The 18,811-nt window shown below is 43.2% G+C and overlaps 1 protein-coding gene across 2 annotated transcripts in view; it reads left to right on the forward strand.

Annotated features, from left to right (window-relative positions):
- Positions 1–18,811, forward strand: part of SLC7A1 (solute carrier family 7 member 1) — a 393,527-nt gene that overhangs the window by 195,576 nt on the left and 179,140 nt on the right. For both annotated transcript variants that reach the window (XM_069202197.1, XM_069202198.1), the window contains one exon: positions 13,455–13,613. In XM_069202197.1, coding sequence (XP_069058298.1) covers positions 13,455–13,613 — 159 coding nt within the window. The remainder of the gene's footprint in view (positions 1–13,454; positions 13,614–18,811) is intronic.

Genomic DNA, 18,811 nt, shown 5'->3' on the forward strand with positions numbered 1-18,811 from the left:
TCAGATGCCAGAACTGGTTTCTAGTTTCAGCCTGCAAACAGGTATTTCCTGTAAATGCGAATTGAAAGCCAAGATGTTCATGTCTGTTACAATGAAATTCAGAGGGAGAGGACCTCTACAGAGTAGCTCAGTAGGACTTATACGAAAAGTGACACTGCTACCTCTGAATACCAGTAACCTTATAAAGAACTCTACAATTTACAGGCTTCTTACCCACAGGAGGGAGTATCTAACCTCACATCTGTCCAGCTTCATATTGTCAGGGGGATTCTAGCTGGTCCTGTTGAATGCTCTTCTAAGACAATTTACAAGAGAGTGCCAGTAGGTACTTCCTAATGACCTAGACCACTCCACTAGAATCTCTACTAGAATCAGGAGCTATTAGCTGTTAGTATGTTATAGCCCAAATATAGGGAAGGTAGTCACCATGCATAAAGGAGTTTCTTTTGGTAGACTCTTAAATCCTAGAAAAGTCTAGCACTCTGCTGGTTGGCAACATGGCGTAATCATGTAGAAAACTTGAGAGACTGATGGTGCTAGTGTCCTGCATCAGTAAAGACATTGGGTCTGCCAGACAGTGAAAATAGAGAGCAGGTTGTTTTCTGGACAGTGCACCTGGGGCTTTTGACCTTGCCAGTAACCTTTCTAAACATATATTTTAAATTGTTGGAAAGTCCTCATGACTTGATGCACCTTGTTGAGTTCAAATTACAACGCCAACATGATCAAATTAGTTTTTACTGCCCCTTCTAAAAACAAAAAATGTTTGTGCCCATCAAGCTTGCTTTTGTTCCACAGGTACATTAAAAGTTCCCCTCTAATACTGAATGTGTTCCCTAAAATTAGTATTTATTTTTTGTACAAGAATAAGTGCCAGGGCCCAAAGTTTTTTGTCAGAAGACCGCAATCTGAGCTATTGAATGTCAGTGTTGTGAATTCCAAGGCTGCTTTCACCACCAAGAATCCATGCCTCTTTTTCACTTTTGCCAAGGTGTTTACAACTTCCTCTTCAAACCTCTTCCCCATTTCTCTCTGCTTTCCTCAGTCTTGTTCTGGAACAAAGACTGATGATGAAAAATAAGTCCTGATCTCAACAAATGAGTGCCTGTGGGCGTGGCTTGCAACCACAGGCTCAAATTAAACACTACCTCAAATAGGCTTTCAGTTCGTCAGGACAAAGTCCTTGTTTCGACTGTATTATTTATAAGAATCTTCTGTTTTATTAGTTCTTTGAATGATTTGATTAGATGTCCCTTGTTCCTTTCCCAATCTGGGATGCTCTGTGTAAGGGCTTTCATGACATAGATTGCTTCAGCCTGGGCGCGACACATGGAGAAAGCTAGCACCCAGAGATAAACATAACTCAGTATGTCTGGCTTTGCTGTATGGAAACATTTAAAGGGGCATTCCATTCAAGAGAGCAGATGTTCTCTTTACCCAGTCCAATGTTTGCTAACAGTCACCCAATAATAGGCGTTTTAGATTGTCTCTACACTTACCCACACCACTGTCCAGACATTTAGTGTATAGGGATTTTGGAAAGAGGGTCCCCTTAATCGTATCCTGCTCACTCCTTTGCGGAATAATGCTTGTTAGTGGTTATGATTAGCATTTTTTATGAACGGAGATGTTTTTCCTTTGTAAGAGCTTACCCACCGTTGGGGAGGCAAATTATGTCCCTATATGATATGCATTCTGAAGCCCCATTGGCCAACAATTTAAACCACAACTGGACAATATTTAATAGCCAGTTCATTCATGGTTTGAAGATACCCTCTAATGTATATTAGGAAAAATAAACCTAGTTGTTCATTTTGTAGCACAAGGGGCCTGTAGTATTGATCAGTTGTAACCCGTATCGCAGGTAACTTTACCTGGGTGTTTGGGATTTTATACTTACTATTTTGCCAGTTTCTCCATGCCCTGTCACTTGCAATTACAATTTCTACATACATAGAGACTTAGTGTCAGTGGCCATGTTCTGAGCTACATAAAATTTTAATTTCAGTATACCAGGCAACAGATAACGCCCATCTCCCTCTGCGCAGCAGTAGGTAAATGCCCATTTTTACCTTCCAAGCAATAAGTTTCGCCAGCCTCAACAAGGCTCAAACTTGGACATGGTTTAATAAGAGTAATGCAACAGTGCTAGTGCTAAATAGAAGGTGCAGCACTCTATCTTGGTACGAGAGCAGCCACCTTCAGTATCCTTGAAATTTACATTGTAATTAAATTCAGCATGGTGTATGGAAAATATTCAATGTCCTTGTTACAAGTGCCGTGGGGGGTTGGGGGGGGGGGGGTTGGGAGGGGAGAGATATGTGCTGTGTATTGCATTTGATAACCTATACATATTCCACGTTTTAGGGGAATACATCATATGTGGATTTTGATGCTTGCTACACCTAAAAAGCATGTCAACATCTGCCTCTTTCTGCCTCTTGAACTCCAGCAAGTTTTACTCGCTAAAGATGAGTGCAGACTTCATTGAGCCCCTTATAATTACGTGGTGCAGATCTAAAAATTCCAACCCCTGCATAAACGTGTTTGCATGGTGGTTTAAAAAAAATCTCTGCCCACCAACAATCGGGGGCCTCAGCACAATAGTGATCTGATGCACAAATCAAAGTGGAAACTCCATAATGTAACAAAATAAGGATTGTATTTGGGACTTTCTATGGAGGTGTTCAGCCACCTTTGCTCTTGTGTACATTTTACACAAAACGAAGATATTACTATCACACAGACTATTATGTAAGAAAATTTAGATTTCCCTAGTGTTAATGAAGAACATTTCGATTTGTTTTAAAGAAATGCAGGAAGTATGCATCTCATAACTTGCTGTAATTTCAATAGCAGCAGTCGGATCACAAGTAAAATACATTTTCCATAAGATTTAACACAAATGGGGAAAAATATAGCAGTACAACACATTCACCAGTCGGGATCAAGGAACTGCTATAACACCTCTCTTGACTGCAAGTAACCCTGGATTGAGAAGATATTGTGAATATTGGAACTTTGTAAAAATCCTTTGAGCAAGTAGTTGAAGAGTAAATTAAAGAGTTGCTGCCGTAATATTAAAATCTCTTATGCATAGGTGTTTGTATGAATGTGTGGCACTAAAAAAGAGTGTGAGAACATGTTGATGAGATCTAAAAGCTGGGATAACACTCGCCTCTGTCTTTAATAAAATTGACAATTTCCTCTAGTAACAATAGAAATATATACATTTTATAGCGAGGCCAGAGGCTCATTGTGTGTTTAAAGCATATTTAGTTCTAACGGTGTTGCAATGGTTACAAGTTTATAATAAAAGGTATGAAAAGTTTGACCTGTCTGCCAATCTTAGAATGTTGTTTGAGAGTGATCCTGCCACAAATGCTTTAGATGCAATGGCTCCCCTGCAAAAATGAGATTCAAATATGGAGATATCAACACCCTCTAAGGGCATTATCCATTTGACCCACCTAGCTAGAGTGTGAGAAGAAATTGGTTTGTGGATTTTTCTGAATGATACGAGTTGTGTATCGGAGGATGTTCTGAGATGACTAGTCTTTTGTTCCTGAACTTTTAAACAATTGTCAACACATACATTGGGTTGATTTAGAAGCTATGGATAAAATATGGAAATCAAGTTTGTCTTTGCACCTCTTCTAAAAGTAAAAAAAATAATATATATATATATATATATATATATATATATATATATATATATAATAGAATAGATGATAATCTTAACAATTTAAAAACAGGTTAAGGACTAACGTCCCAATATTGCCTGTATTCAGGAAGAGAAGAATTACAAAATCTCACTCCCTTTAAAAGTTGACACCCAAGGGGATGTTCTCCTGCTGGTTTTCCATTGATGGGAGGAGGATTTGCAGAATTTGCAGGGCGATAAGTATTTACTTTAGAGTAAGCCTTACATTCATTAGCTTGTAAAGCAGGGAAATTTACAATTTAGGTTATCTACTGGAAAGGGTTCATTAGATATTCCCCAAACACCAGCTTGACCAAACAGTCCACACTGCTTTATATGCCTTAGTCGTTCCAGGAGGCCAGGGTTTACTGTTTAGTTTGTGACTTCTAATTAAATGCTGAAGTGGACCAAGCTACCCAGATATCTTCCAAGCAGTTAATACTAAGATGTCGTCTAGTATTAATTTGTGCATGTGACCTTAATAATCCAGAAAAAGCTAGGGGACCATTGGTATTAAGGCTTGAAAGTCCATTGCAAATTTTAGAAGGATTGGATACCACAGTTGGGATTGTCAGAAAGGAGCTTTTAGAATCAGGGATGCCTTCTTTCATCTTAAGGAGCTAATACACTATTAATCATGAATATTAGAGGACAGGCATAATAGCTTTCCAGTGACCATTCCTGAGGGAAAGTGTCTGTTGCCAAGGCCAAAGAATCTGGTTCTCCTCATGACTTAATAGTGAAGATGACAGTTCAGTTGTGAAGCAAAAAGGTCTATCGTATACGGTCCCCTCTTGTGGTAGAGTTGTGATTTTTTTTTTAAAAAATTTTTTATATGGAAGGGCAAAGTCTCCAACTATTGGAGTCTTGGAGAGAACATGGGTACTAATCTGCTATCATGCTAGGATTCCCAAAAAGATATTCTGCTCCACGAAGAGTCTGTGTAGAAGGCAACACTCTGTTCACTCTACCAGAGGTCTAGACTTTATTCCCCCAAGACGATTTATATATCTCGCTGCTATGAGATTGTCCATAAGGAGAATGGAACAACTTATTTAAAATTCAGAATTTTTGCAAAAAACAAGAGAAGTCTGCAAGTATCTCTAGACACACGATCTGCATGGTAGACTCCCCTTATGACCATATGCCTCAATTCGAGAACTGACCACATTGGGCGCCCCACCCTGCCAGACTTGCATCTGACTCTTAAGACTACATCTGGCATGGAAGCAGACATTTTTCTGCCATTCTGAGTGTAGTAAGTGGTTTAGCTCCATTTGAGGCTCATGGTCTAAATCCATGATAAGTGAATAAGAAAAACCTCTGCAGAAATAACACATTTTTAACCGTTGAAGGCCTCTATAATGAAATGGGCCTGGAAATGTAGCTTCTATTCACAATGAGAGAAGACCTCATATTTCCCGATACTAATCCATCACAAATTTTTGTTGTGTTCCAGAGTAGCGTTCGACTCGCCGAAAAGCACTTCGACGCCTCGTCAGTGGTAGTAAGCGCTATATAAATACTATTACAATACAATACATTTCTTGCTAGAGTTCTTATAGGAATGGATGATGTTTTAAGATTTTGCGAAATTTCTAGTTTTAATACTTTTACTTTTGACTGTTGTGAGTGAAAAGTGGAGATTTCTGAGTGTAATAAAAATCCCCAAAAATCCATCCGTAGGGAATCGGGATGGCTTTGTCCTGGTTGATGACGCAGAGAACATATAAGAATCTGCGACTGGAGAATGACTGTCTTGAGCTATGAAAACAGTGCTGTCTAGATAAATTAACAAGATACCTTGATGTGGGAAATGCAACTACATGGTTAGTGACTATTGTAAAGCACCAAAGCGCTGATAACAGAAGGAAAGAAAAGGGATAGGGTTTGTCTTTCCATTGCAATTGAACGTATTTTCTGTACTATAGATGAATTGGAATAGTTGGTTATGCATCTTGGAAATCTATTTGGACTATCCAGTCCCTTTGTAATAAGGAGTCTCTTAGATTAATTATAGTCTCAATTTTGAAGTGATGATACAGTGACTTGGTTTAAATTATTTAGGTTTATCACAGGGTGCATTTGTTTGTTTTACTTCTGCACCAGAAATATAGCACTTATGAAACCTGAAGGATGAGGATCTGTCTCGTCTTTTGGTTGTTTTAAAAGATGAGTATAAATCTCTTGTGATACAAGTGTCTATTTCTAGAGAAAACCTTAAAGGTGGAGGGTATTAATCCTGAAAAAGTATTAGGTAAGCTCTAGGGACTAACCCTGAATCTTAGCGACCACCCAAGGGCCGGCAGTAGTACGCTATCATTTTGGGAGAAAATATTTTAAATGACTCCTCTACAATTTGAAAGGCAGAATATTGACTTACCAGTTGGATTTAAACCTCTGTGTGATCTTGCTACACGATTTTGGAAGAGTCTGCACCTTTGTCTGTAGAATTGGGGCCGGAAATCTTGTGAGCTGTAGGAGGAGAGGAAGAGCCTCTGTAATTCTGATATCTGTTGAAGCCTCTGTTGGGCTTTGTCAATGAGGGAGCAATAGTAATATAGTTACTCAATTCCTTTATAAGGACAGCATTCCATCTTTCTTCACTTTGGCGCTCACTGAAGCTAAATTAACCAGCTTAGGATCTAGTTTCATTGCAAGCCCTTTCCTTCTTTCACAAGCCATGGCCGAATTGGCATTTCAAACATAGATGCTTCTGCTGCATCTATCACAGATTTGTCCAGTGTAGCTGATTCTGCACTATCTAAGATACAACAAATTTGGATCTGTGGCCAGAGTTGAGGTGATATTGTTATGCAAAGAGCATCTAGGGCACTCCAGTTTCAACTTGGGTCTAGTTTGTCAAAATTCAATTGAAGTCTATTTGACCACATGCTCAGTAGGGACTTATTAAGTAAAATTAGGAAGGTGAATTAATTTAGGTCCCCCTCCACGGAGTCCAAAATCACTTCTTAGTTGATTTGTCTAATGGAGGAGATGGTGACATATATATATAGAAAATAATTGTCATTGTCTGTGTCTTTTGTAGCATGAATTACTATTTGAGAAAGCTTGCTTATTTACAACCATAATTCCCTTATTCAAAGGACTAGGGCAGTCACCACCCTCATTAATGTTAGGAGCACTCACCAACAAGTTGCACACTACCATTTGGTGATTGTTTTTTCCTTTTTTTGATAGATTGATCATCTGGGTTTATGAAGCAAACCACACCCTTTGGGCAAGGCAGTCTCTGGATGGACACAAGCAGTTTAACACTTTAGCCAGAAGAGGTCAAAGCTGAGGGCAAAGCGTCCCACAAAGGTAGCGACATTGAGAGAGAGGCAGTGTTTGACAAGGGGAAACTGGTTACAGTGGTAAAACGATAAGGCCGCTACAGAATTGCTGGTCAAATGAAAGCACACTCTCCTTGGCTGAGGAAAACAGTTACAATAAATACTGTACAGGTGAAGTGTCAGTGGTCAGACTACATGACGTTGCTTCAATTTATACCATGAAAGGATGCTAGCAATATATTAAACTTGCGGTTAAAACCTTTATGTATTAAGAGTAGGATGTCAGCAGAGACATAACCCAATGTTTGAATAAAAGTATATGGAAAGATACTTTTCTTATCTGCTAGCAGCATGAAGAGAGGGATGCTTGCAGTGGAGACAAGTGTTATAGGGGTTACTCAATCCTGATTCTATGGCAGGACCGGAGGCGAGGATTATGCAGTTCTTTCTTCACTTTTTATTATACAGCGGGTTCAAAGTTCAGTAAAAAAAATAACTGAACCACAAGTCCCGTGAGTCCGTTGCTATAACAACCGTAGAACACCGACTCCATTAACATATCTGTATAAATGTCCATAACACGTCATATCCCCCTCTTTCTTCACTGCTCAGAGTGCAAGATAAGTGCCTTTTCTGCTCTCTGCACATCTTTAGTTTGAAGTGTGGCTTTGGCTTTCAAAGAGTGTTTATCGATAGTGCCTATTAGCGCATTCCTGTTGTAGCAACCTTGTTGCCCGGACACGTTACCGCAGCGCGGGAGGCTCCTGTTTAGAAGCTTGAGCGCTTTGTTTGCGGTGGCGCATCGGGCCCTCTAGCGGGCACGCATACCGTTTTTGCGTGTTTTGGTGCGCACGAGTCACTTTGTGCTCGGCGCTTCGGAAATTTAGTGCGCTAGGGGTTTAAGGGCTCAGGGTCTTTTCTAACCCCGCCAACCCCCGATTTGACACTGCGTTTGCGGTCAGATCGTACCCCGGAGCGGAAGGTCGCTCCGGAGTGATTTATACATGTCACGCGAGCCTTGTATTTTTTTTTATAAGGCTGTGGCCCTAGGTTGGCCTATTTGACAGTAGCGGGGGAGGGGGGGCTACCCTACAATTTTTGGGTGTAATTCTGTCATTATACTTGGGGTCCTAGTATGCAGCCCGTACAAGAGCATGACTCTTTCCCTATCATGTCCCCTGCTGAGGGCCCTTTTTGCATCTCGTCCTCCCCCCCCCCCCCCTCCCGCTGGACGTGTTGCTCTCGCAAGCTATTGAGCAGGCTCTCGCTCCCATCAAGGAGAGCGTGGCGCAGCTTGCGGAGCAAGTTGCTAAAGGGCCAGGCATGTTTGGGGTGACGGGGGTCACACCAGGTGCTTCACCCAAGGCATTACGCAAGCACGCCTCGGGACATCTTGGTGATTTTTAACCCCTTTTTGAGGTCCTCTATCCCAAGAGTGCGCGCAAGCTACTCTACCCTGCAGGGAGGTTTCCTACCCAAAGTAATCGGTGGGAAGCTCCACCAAAAATTTGACCTCCTTGCGGGGTCTCAACCGGGCTTTGCAGGAGACTCAGATAGGGACTCTTCCTCAGTTGAGGAAGCTGAATCTGTCCGTCCCTGGCGTCAGGGCGCCTCCCTACCGGATACACCGGATCAAGGAGATTCGGATTCTGACATGTTTGAGCCTCAGGGGATTTACCACCCTTGCTTCTTGGAATGATGCTCGGATGGCAAGGTGGCGGAATACGTGGTGAGAAATCTGCCAAACTTTGGATAAAGAGGTGCTGGCCAGGTTGAAGGCAGAGTGTCCACGCCCTGCCCGACAAGGTGGTGGCCACCCCGGAGATCGACCCCAAGAGGTGCACCTTTTTCGCCAAGTACATGAGGGATCCGAAGAAGGGGATAGGTTCGTCCTGGCAGGCGTGCCAGGACAAGCTCCTAGATGTCGTAGGACCTTTGACCCAAATCATTCAGTTGGCAGAACGGGCCGAACAGTCAGGCACACCACTTCAAACTGAGGTTGTGGCAGGATGGGCACAGAGGGCTATTTGTCTGCAAGGCAACGCCAATTGTGCTATCTCAGCTGAGAGGCGCCCCTCCTTGCTGATTGCTCCTTGCTGACCCTAAGTTAGGGGACCTTTCTTCCTCGGAGGGGGGGGGGTGGTGGCTCAAGGCCAATTGTTTGGAGATCCGTTTGTAAAGGACCTCGGAAAATTTGTGGCCACGTTTTCGGCCCTTGACAAAGCTCAAACCTCAATTAAAAAGATTTTTCCGGGTCGGACGAGGCAAGGGTTCCTCTAACAGCTATCAGCCCCAACAAGGCCCTGTGCCCTACAGGCAGTCTGGTTGGCGAGACAGCAGTCAAGGAACCTTCTTCCCCAACAGGGGAAAAGGGAGAGGCAGAGCGGGTAGGATCGCCAGAGTAGCTTCCAATGCCCCTAGAGGCACATCGGGCAAGGATTACCCCTTTTTCCCATCTAGAATTGGGAGGAAGGTTATGCCTGTTCAAACGGAACTGGGAACTTATAACCTCCGATGCATGGGTGCTGCAGACGGTATCAGGTTTCCACATAGAGTTTTGGTGAACTCCGGTTCAACAGGATCTTCCGAGGCCCTTAGTCTTTTCAGCTTTAGACGCCACTCTGATAGACGCAGAGGTTCAAGAACTACTGAGCAAAGGGGCCATTTGTACATATTTTCTACACCCAAGAGGGTTCGTCAGCAACCTGTTTCTGGTGGAATAAAAGGACAAAGGATTCCGTCCGGTGACCAACCTTTGTTCTTTCAAAGATTGGGTTGTTTACCGGCATTTCAAGATGGAGGGTATACACATGCTCCAGGATATCCTCCTGCTGGGAGATAGGATGGTCCGTTTGGACCTCAAGGATGCCTATCTTACGGTTCCCATTTTTCCCCCTCATCGCAGATTTTTGCAGGTTCTTTGGAGGGGTCAGGTGTTCGAATTCACCTCTCTCCTATTCGGACTGTCTTCAGCCCCTTGGTGTTTTACCAAGTTGCTCAAACCGGTGATAGAATTCCTTCATTCTCGGGGGGTTCGCCTCATCATTTACCTGGACGATATCCTTCTGATGGATCAGTCCAGATCGCAATTACTATCCAACGCGAACCTGACTATTGTTCTTCTGCAGGACCTGGGGTTTGTCATCAACCAACAGAAATCCGAGCTGCTGCCTTCGCAGACAATGCTTTTTCTGGGGTTCCTCATAGACTCCCAGGCTGCATCCCTCAGTCTCCCTCTGCAGAAGATCTCCAATATCAAGAAGGAGTTGTGAATAGTCCTGAAGCGCGACAGAATTTCGCTATGTCAGCTAGCCCGAGTGGTGGGGTTGCTTTCCTCATCGATCCAGGCCATTTTTCCAGGTCCCCTTCATTACATGGCTTTGCAGCGGCTCAAGGATTATCACCAGGGCCACGGACTGGTGTATTCCAAGCTGATTTCTCTCAATCCGGAGGCAAGGACAGAATTGCAATGGTGGTTGGACCACATGGAGGCATGGAATGGCAGGGCCATCTTCGGGTCCTCCCCCGACCTAGTCATAGAGTCGATGCCAGCCTTCACGGATGGGGAGCTCGCTGCGGGGAGGTGTCCTTCGGGGGACGCTGGACCCCTCTGGAACTCAACATGCATATCAACTGCCTAGAGCTGTTAGCGGGCTCATTTGCAATCAAATCCTTGACCCGGGACCGGGTTTCCTGCGTGGTTCTCCTTCGGATGGACAATGTGTCAGCGATGCAATATATCAACTGTCTGGGGGGCACTCGGTTGAGGGCCCTCCCGGATCTGGCGAAAGATTTTGAGCACTTTTGCCTCGCACACCAGATCTCGGTCACGGTGGAGTATCTGCCGGGTTCCCAAAACCGGCAGACAACTCTTGCGGATTGGAACTCCAGATTCTTTCTGGACTCCAGTGATTGGCAGCCTCTCTAGACAATACTCTGCTCCTCTTTCAGATTAGCACACCTTTGTTTAAAGCTTGCCGGGTTACTTCAAGTTGGACAGCCTATGCCCTTTAAAGACAGTGGTTCAGTGTCCATATCTTCGTGCTCTGCTTTTTTCTTTATATTTGAAGTACATGCTGTTTCTTTTTTTCCCTTTTCTTGTTGTCTTTGCTCTTGCACCAGAAGAAAATCTATAGGTTGCAGTTTTGCTAAGTACGTAGACGATGTGGGTGAAATCTCAAGTACGTTGTCAGTAAATAGAACTGGTGAGAGATGGAGTACATTAAATGTGGTTTATTCCTCTTGCTCCAGTCGGAAGCAAAATGGAAACTAATCTTATCAAGAGCAATGGTGTTGTAATGTTTACTTACTGGGTTTTGGAGAGTTATGCAAAGCTTATTTAGTCCCTGGTATGACTTGCATCGTCTGGTGTCATGCCAAAGATAGTATACTATAAGATTCTCATTAGATCCAGGCCCTGACAATCGAGGTTGATTGTAGCAAGAGTCTGTCTTGCTAGAGTGTTCTCTCTAGATTTATGATTTTGTTAGCCAGTAGTTTGAAGACCACAAAATATTTTAGTCATGTAAAGACCCGGGTAGTCAAACTGTTCTAAACATAGTCCTTTATTTCACAAAGTGCTGTGCAAGTAATGAACAAAATCACTTAAAAGTGAACAATACCTGGTTGACGTTCAACTTTAAGCTTCTTTATTCACGTGCTTCGTTGCTATGGAAGTTGGGGGCATGAATATAACAAATGGTAGCTTTTTAATATAGTGCTTGCTGTAGTTGTTTAACACCACTGCCAAAAACACGTTACTATGACCCAGCTCATTGGTACTCATTTGATCTCTTTTGGCATGAGAAAAGAGCAACTTTGTCCGGATCGGGATCATACCTGTGTATGGAAATCTGGAACAAGTTGTCAAAACTACCCTGCTATGAAAATCCTAGCCCATTTTTGATATATTCATGTGAAACATGCAATGCTACCCTGTTGCACTATACGCAACCCAAGTAACACATGGTACAAAAACAAATAAAATCAGTAGTCAGAGGGGCTCCTCTACCTTTTGACGCAGAGAGTGACAATCTAATTAGGTTGTTTGCCGCACAGTTTGAAAGAACTTTGTCACTCTCTGACCCAGCCCTACTAGCCATTCAAAGGTCTGGCCTGTTGGGATATTGGTTGTTTTCTCTGTATGCCTCAATCTTTTAGCTTGCAGTCACTGGTATAGCCACGAGCCGTTGGGGTTGAGCTAATCTGGGTTGTAATCTTGGTGCCCTTACTTCACCATATGTGTAATCCAGAGCAAATGACGTGACCGCTCCACTCCCTTCTGTTATCCATTGACATTTGAAAGGCTCACGAATGAGTCAAGTGCCTAAGGTGCGTGAACACATACTTGACTGTGAGGGGGAAAAGAGCATCATGATGTTGCCAGCACTTGAAGAAATCGACCTTTGGCCCCCGCAATGATGTCGCTTTCCCCTTTAGCAAGTTTATTTGCTTGCAGTAAGTAACCGGTTTTCTTCATCACGTAAATGAAATTACTAAAATGTTTTCAGAAAGATGACCGGGTGGAGGGAATGAACTATGGTGCTATAAACCAGTTGGAAGAAAACATTTCATATGTAAGGGGTGTTTGTGGCATTGATGTGGGCAAAGTTTACAGAGCAAGATTGCTGCATATCTTTTATTGGGAAGCACTGTGAATATCGGTGCTGATTCGCAAGCGTGTTTGTAACTGTTAAATTCAAGTTGGTATCTACATATTTTAATTACATGCCTGAATGAATTGCTGGGACCTATTAAATCAACACATTAATTATGGTGTAGTTTATGCATAAGAACTGCACACATTTTATTTCGCCTATCTAGATGTTTTCCTGAGCGTTTTTTTTGTTTTTTTTTTAATGCGGCTTAAGCGCACCAGCTGCCTCCTGTATGCTGTTAAAAAATATAGCATTATTTGTAAACTTTTGAGCATATGTCAGTGCTTATAGGGTGCTAAGATTACAATGACCATTTTAGGTTGAGCATAGCAGCATGCAAGGTTGAGCATAGCAGCACGCAAGCGCTGCTTTTCCAACGTGTTGATATGTATCTGGGCTTTTAACCACTCCCACCGCACACCCATCACTATCACTCGTTTGTGGGCTTGCTTCTAAAAATCCTTTCTTTTCGTTGGTAACTGCTTTACATTTGTCCCTCCTTAGGGCTGTTTTGTTACTGCCTTGGGGACCGACCCTCTTACATGGATGACTGCACGTTTGCCAATAACTTGGACTGTGAGGGAACTTCTTTTTCCTTTGGTGTGTCTCCATCAAGCTCACGGCGGTGCTTTAAATTGGCTCACTTATGTGAAACTGTTTTACTTTTTATTTTCAGTTTGTGTGGCACGAAAAATCCAGTTAGTAATTTGCAATGCTAATAGCTCTAACTCGAGCAAACGTGAGACCCATAGCATTTGAAATGCTTGTTAAACCATTTATTCGGGTTTATCTTTTCAGGGACATCAAGCGTTGCAAGAGCTTGGAGCGCAACCTTCGACGAGATGATCGGCAGACGCATTGAGACGTTTTGTGAACAGTATATGTCTATGAATGCACCAGGAGTATTAGCCAAATACCCAGACCTTTTCTCGGTTATTATAATTCTGATTTTAACAGGTAATATTTTATTGGAAGCGTAATTGTATTTCTTACAAATTGTTGGAGTTAATGTTACTTTGTTCTTTGCAGTATAAATGTAGTGCTGCATTGCGTATGTGTATGCTTGCCATGTTTGCACTTGTCACAAGCTACCTTTTGAGGTTGCATTTGTTTGTTTTCATATGCTGCACTTGACCAGAACCCACAGAGGAGTGCTTACAGATTGTCTTCATTTTAGATGCCGTGCATAATCCCCATCTACTGTTTGACTCGGAATATTTCACATCGTTTTTGTCAAAGCTGGCTCCAAGCTTGACCGTAATGAGTCATCCCTGTAACACTCTGCAGCCTACAATGCACCTGAACACAGAATTGATCTTCAATTAATTTTTTTATGTTATTCTGCTTGAAGACCAAGCACTTCGTGGGAAGTGGATATTCAAATTACTTACAGCAGTGTGAGAAAATATCTGCATTGCATGTAACCAGCAGACATTTAGAGGAAGCATTATCGAGTATGAGTTCTCTGGATATTTCTCAAGGTCCGATTTGAAATTAACATAGCTCCAACTAACTTAAAACTCAGAAGTTAGGAAAATACTCCACGCAGATGATGTTTCTTACATGAGTGCCTTGGGAGAAGTGCAATTTGGTTAGCAATCTGATTGCTTCGGGATCACAACAAAGCCAAGTGTCCAATGTTAAAGCTATTTTGCTGCTAAAAGATGTTTGTCTTCTGAAGACGTGTTGGGCGTCTGTCTTGTTAGGAAGAGAGGCAGATGTCTCTACAGAAACATCCCAAGGAGCGGGAAGAAATCCCAAGCCTCTCCACTGTTACTGATGTGGAGAAAGACCAGCATCATTCCCAGCATTTGACATTGCTCGAGCTGTGGCACAGATGAGATGCCCAGTGAGAATCCAAAGTCCTGCTTCACAAATGTGTTTCAGTTACAAGATATAACTGAAACTACCCTTGAAAGATAGTTATGATGCCAGAGGCCACTCTAGCTCAACGCATATGCTTTGAGCAGGGGTGAAAGAACAGTACTTAATGTCATTAGATGTTTTTTCCACACTTCCATAGTTGAAACCAGAAGTACAGATCCACTTGATCAACATGTCCTGAACAAGACCTGTTTGGCCCGAAGGACCTTCAAGCCCTGGAATATCAAGAAAATCTCTGCTGAAGATATTAGGGTTGAGGGGGCGACACAACAGTAAAGGTCTTTTTTATGTAAACCTAAAGTACGCCTTAGGTAGAGGAAGTGATTTCAGGGACTCCTAAAAGAATATTCAGTCAGCAGTAGTCGCCACATAATGCAGGATACAAGAGAGGATACTTTTGTGTTACATTACTCATGCACCAGCTCCACTCTAAGCAGAGTGAAACAACTGGTAGGCAGCAGTGTCATATTCCATCCCTTCCGCCACCACATTAGAACAGTTGAGGAAAGACTGTGGGTTTTCCTTCACTAATGGTGGCAAATAAAGTGTGATACAATAATCTATAGATTACACGTTTATTTATAACTAAAATTAGTTGCACTGTTCCAACAGAATAGACTCCATCCGGGGTAGGCATCTTCGTAGTCCCCACATGCATTAACCTTGCAGGAATAATAGCCCTCACTCACCATTAGGTGACATCCTGAAACAAAACAGTTAAAATTGGCTTCAGGTGTTAACAGTTTTTGTTCCACCTCCTCTCACATCCACTTTCTACTGGCATTTTTCTTAAAAGGCTTGGCAAAGAACCCTCTAGTAGGGCCCATCAGGCATTGCATTGCTGGCCTGACGAGGAGCATGGGGAGCATGGCCTAATGATGAAGCATGTCACCTAATAATCCTTTTCTGGAATCACATATTCACATGCTTTGCATTATTCCGCCATCTAGTGGCTGGGTCTGGAAACTTTTTTTTTTTTTTTTTTTGGTGGGCGTTGTAGACCACCATTTCGTGGTGAGTCCATCTTCTATGCGAAGCACCTGGAAGTTCCTGTGCATAGTCGCCATTTTCAGACTGTTTTTTTCATCATTGAGTCTGGAAGCGTGGTGGAGGAGGGCAGAAGAAAGTTTTGAAAAAGAGCACCGAAGACTGCATAAATAGCAATAAAAGGTCTTCTTGATCCAGACAGGGGGACTCCGCTGGTAAAAACCACATGGTCGAAGAATGAAGAGGAGAGAGTCAGAAAAGGGTCATGCCACATAAATTTGCACAAAGACCCCCATGAAGTCTGCAACCCCTGTTTCCCAGAGAACCACAAGGACAATGACTGAGAGGCCTTCGCAGTTTGTACCAAAGACACTCGGGGTATGACACCGACAGAGGCTAGAGCACTACACCATGGCAAGCAGTCAGAAGATGCAGGAATTCCTCAAAGGCCTATCCAGTGATGAGGAGAACGTCAAGGAGGCCTAAACAGCATGAGGAGAGGAGTCAGATGTCAATCTCCACAGCCAAGACCGAAAAGAGGCAAGTGTAAAAAAAAGGTGTCAAAGGATGCAGAAAAGAACAAAATGAAGATAGCTATACTGCCGAAAGGCATGGATGCTAAGACCTCGAAGGCGGCCTCTGCAATGAAACATTTGTCAACCAAAAGTCAGCAAAAACAGAGCACTACAGTGATCCTGACCAAAGGACACTGATGAGGGCAATGCACCGTTGAAAACCTCGACTCTCCCAATACCTCTGGAGATGGGCGAACCGTTGAAGTCGAAAAAGAGACCAATACAGACGCTTGACCACGGGGTTAAAAAATAAAATACAAAAAACTCAGTCAAGCAAAAGAAAAGAAGGCTTCAAACCAAAATGCCTGCCCTGCTACAATGGAAAAAGGAGTTTGATGATTACTTGAGGGATTCCCTACAATACCTTCAATGGCCACAGAAGCTGAGAGTGACCAGTCTGCCTTGGAGGCTCCGGCAACCCCAGACCCATATGAAGAGGAGCAGGAGGAGTTCTACAAACTTGAGGAGGTTGAGGACACAATAGGGTTCGACGACCAGAAACATTTTGAGGAGATATGGCAGGATCTCGAAGCAGAGTCTACAGAGGAGGGAGCAGACAGCTGCCTTTTGAGGCCATCTCCACCAGACGATCTATCAATGTACAACAGTCTTATCAATAGGGCTGCAGAGACATATGGGGTGCAATTAGAGAAGGTGAAGGAAGAAGAATTTTCCTCCTTGGAACATTAAATGCCCTCCTGAAAGGCAAATCTATATCTGCCCATATTCCCTGATATCCTGCACCAAGAGAAGCAGGCCTTCCGTGAGCCGACCACTGCCAGGGCTGTAATATCAAGAGTGGAAGAGAAGGCATACCACTCAGGACCCATTATAAATAAGGCAAATGCTCCAGCAGACTCCATTATAGTAGCAACTGCTAGGAAGAGAAACAATGCTCCTACATCCATTGGGTGCCTCTAGTAAAGGAAAGCAAGGGGCATGACTTGGCGGTGAGAAAGATGGAGAGAGAAGCAGCCACCCAATTGAGGATTGCTAACTCATAACGCTCTTAAACCACAATAATCACCACCAATGGGGCGAAATTTAGACTCTTATGCAACACCTTGCAGAGGAATACTGCACGAGGGCAAAGGCGGCTATACAGGAAGAAAAGAACATTGCCAATACCGGACTCAAGTCTGCATTGGATGCAGCGGATACTACCAACAGGCAGATGTGCATGTGGACGACACCTTACTCAGGATAGAAGGCTTCAAACCAGAGGTACAAGCCTCAATCAACATGCCATTCACAAGGGATGCTCTGTTCGGCCAAGCAGTGGATTATACCATTCAGCAATTAAAAATGGATAATGAGATGGCAAAGGAACTAGTGGGCACTTCAATTTATGGGGTTCCTTCAAGAGAGGAGGCACCACTAACGGAAGACCCACAGGCAATGTGCCCTTCACGTAAGGGCAGCAACACCAGCCCCAAATCCATACAGTAAACAACATACCAACAGCGGCAGCACCCAGCAAGACAACCCTTTTGAGGAAGAGCAAGGGAGAAGAAGCCAACCTCCCAGAGAGGATGACCAACAGACAGGTGACTCATGCAGTGTTCAACCCCACCATGATACACCTGTGGGAGGCAGAATAAGGGGATTCCTCCTGCAGTGGGGGTCCATTATATCAGACAGGTTTTGAACATAGTGCGTCATGGATACTGCATAATTAAAAAAAAAAAAAAAAAAAAAAAAAGACTTGTATATAACCCCCAAACCAAAGCACTTCAGGGTGCAATAAATTATACAACTCTGAAAGGAGGTCATACAGCTTCTTACAAAAGTGAGCTGTAGAAAAGGTCCCAGCAGCAGAAAAAGCCAGGGAATCTATTCCCCCATTTTCTGTTGCCAGTGCAAGATCTGACTGAGACCAATCCTAGACCTCAAATTTCTAAACGGGTTCATCCAGACACAACACTTCAGGATGACAACATTGCAAGTGGTAATACCACTCCTTACGGAAGGAGATTATTGGCCACCCCAGATCTAAAGGACCTTTATCTACACATACTGTTGAACCAAAGACACAAGACAAGGACAAGGTACATTATTAATTTAGAGTGCTACCATTTGGCATGAAGTCGGCACTAAGATAATCACAAAGTGCTTAGTGGCAGTAGCAGCCCACCTAAGAAAAGGAATCTGTGTCGATCTGTATATAGATGATTGGCTAGTGAAGGCACACTCAAAAGTGAAATGCCACAAAGACATGCGAGCAGTGATTGCCACACTGCAACACAATGGCTTCTCAAACCACAAGGAAACTTCACCACAAGTGGAACATGTGAATGTGTTCCTGGGAGCAACTATAAACTCCAGGACTGCACGAGCAACGTGGACATTGGAGATCCTTCAAAACACCAGCTTGCACGGTGAGCATAATGATGAACCCATCCCACAAGGGTTGGAGAGCGCACAAAGTCATCCTGAAGGTGCGAGGATTATGGAACAGCACAAATGTAGTATTGCGCCTCAGTTACCTGGAGATAGACAGTATTTCTAACCATAAAGGCTTAGAAGGCAGACAAAGCAGGTCAGACTGTTCTTATCCAAACAGACAACACAACACCCATGTTCCATTTCAACCAGAAGGTGGAACAAAATCCTTCACCCTGTCCAAACCAGCCCAGGAGATATGGAAATAAGCAATCCAAGACAGATCACATTAGACAGTCCACTTATCAGGTATATAAAAAAGGGAAG

This window comes from Pleurodeles waltl, chromosome 8, assembly GCF_031143425.1.
Source record: "Pleurodeles waltl isolate 20211129_DDA chromosome 8, aPleWal1.hap1.20221129, whole genome shotgun sequence".
Classification (NCBI taxonomy): domain Eukaryota; kingdom Metazoa; phylum Chordata; class Amphibia; order Caudata; family Salamandridae; genus Pleurodeles; species Pleurodeles waltl.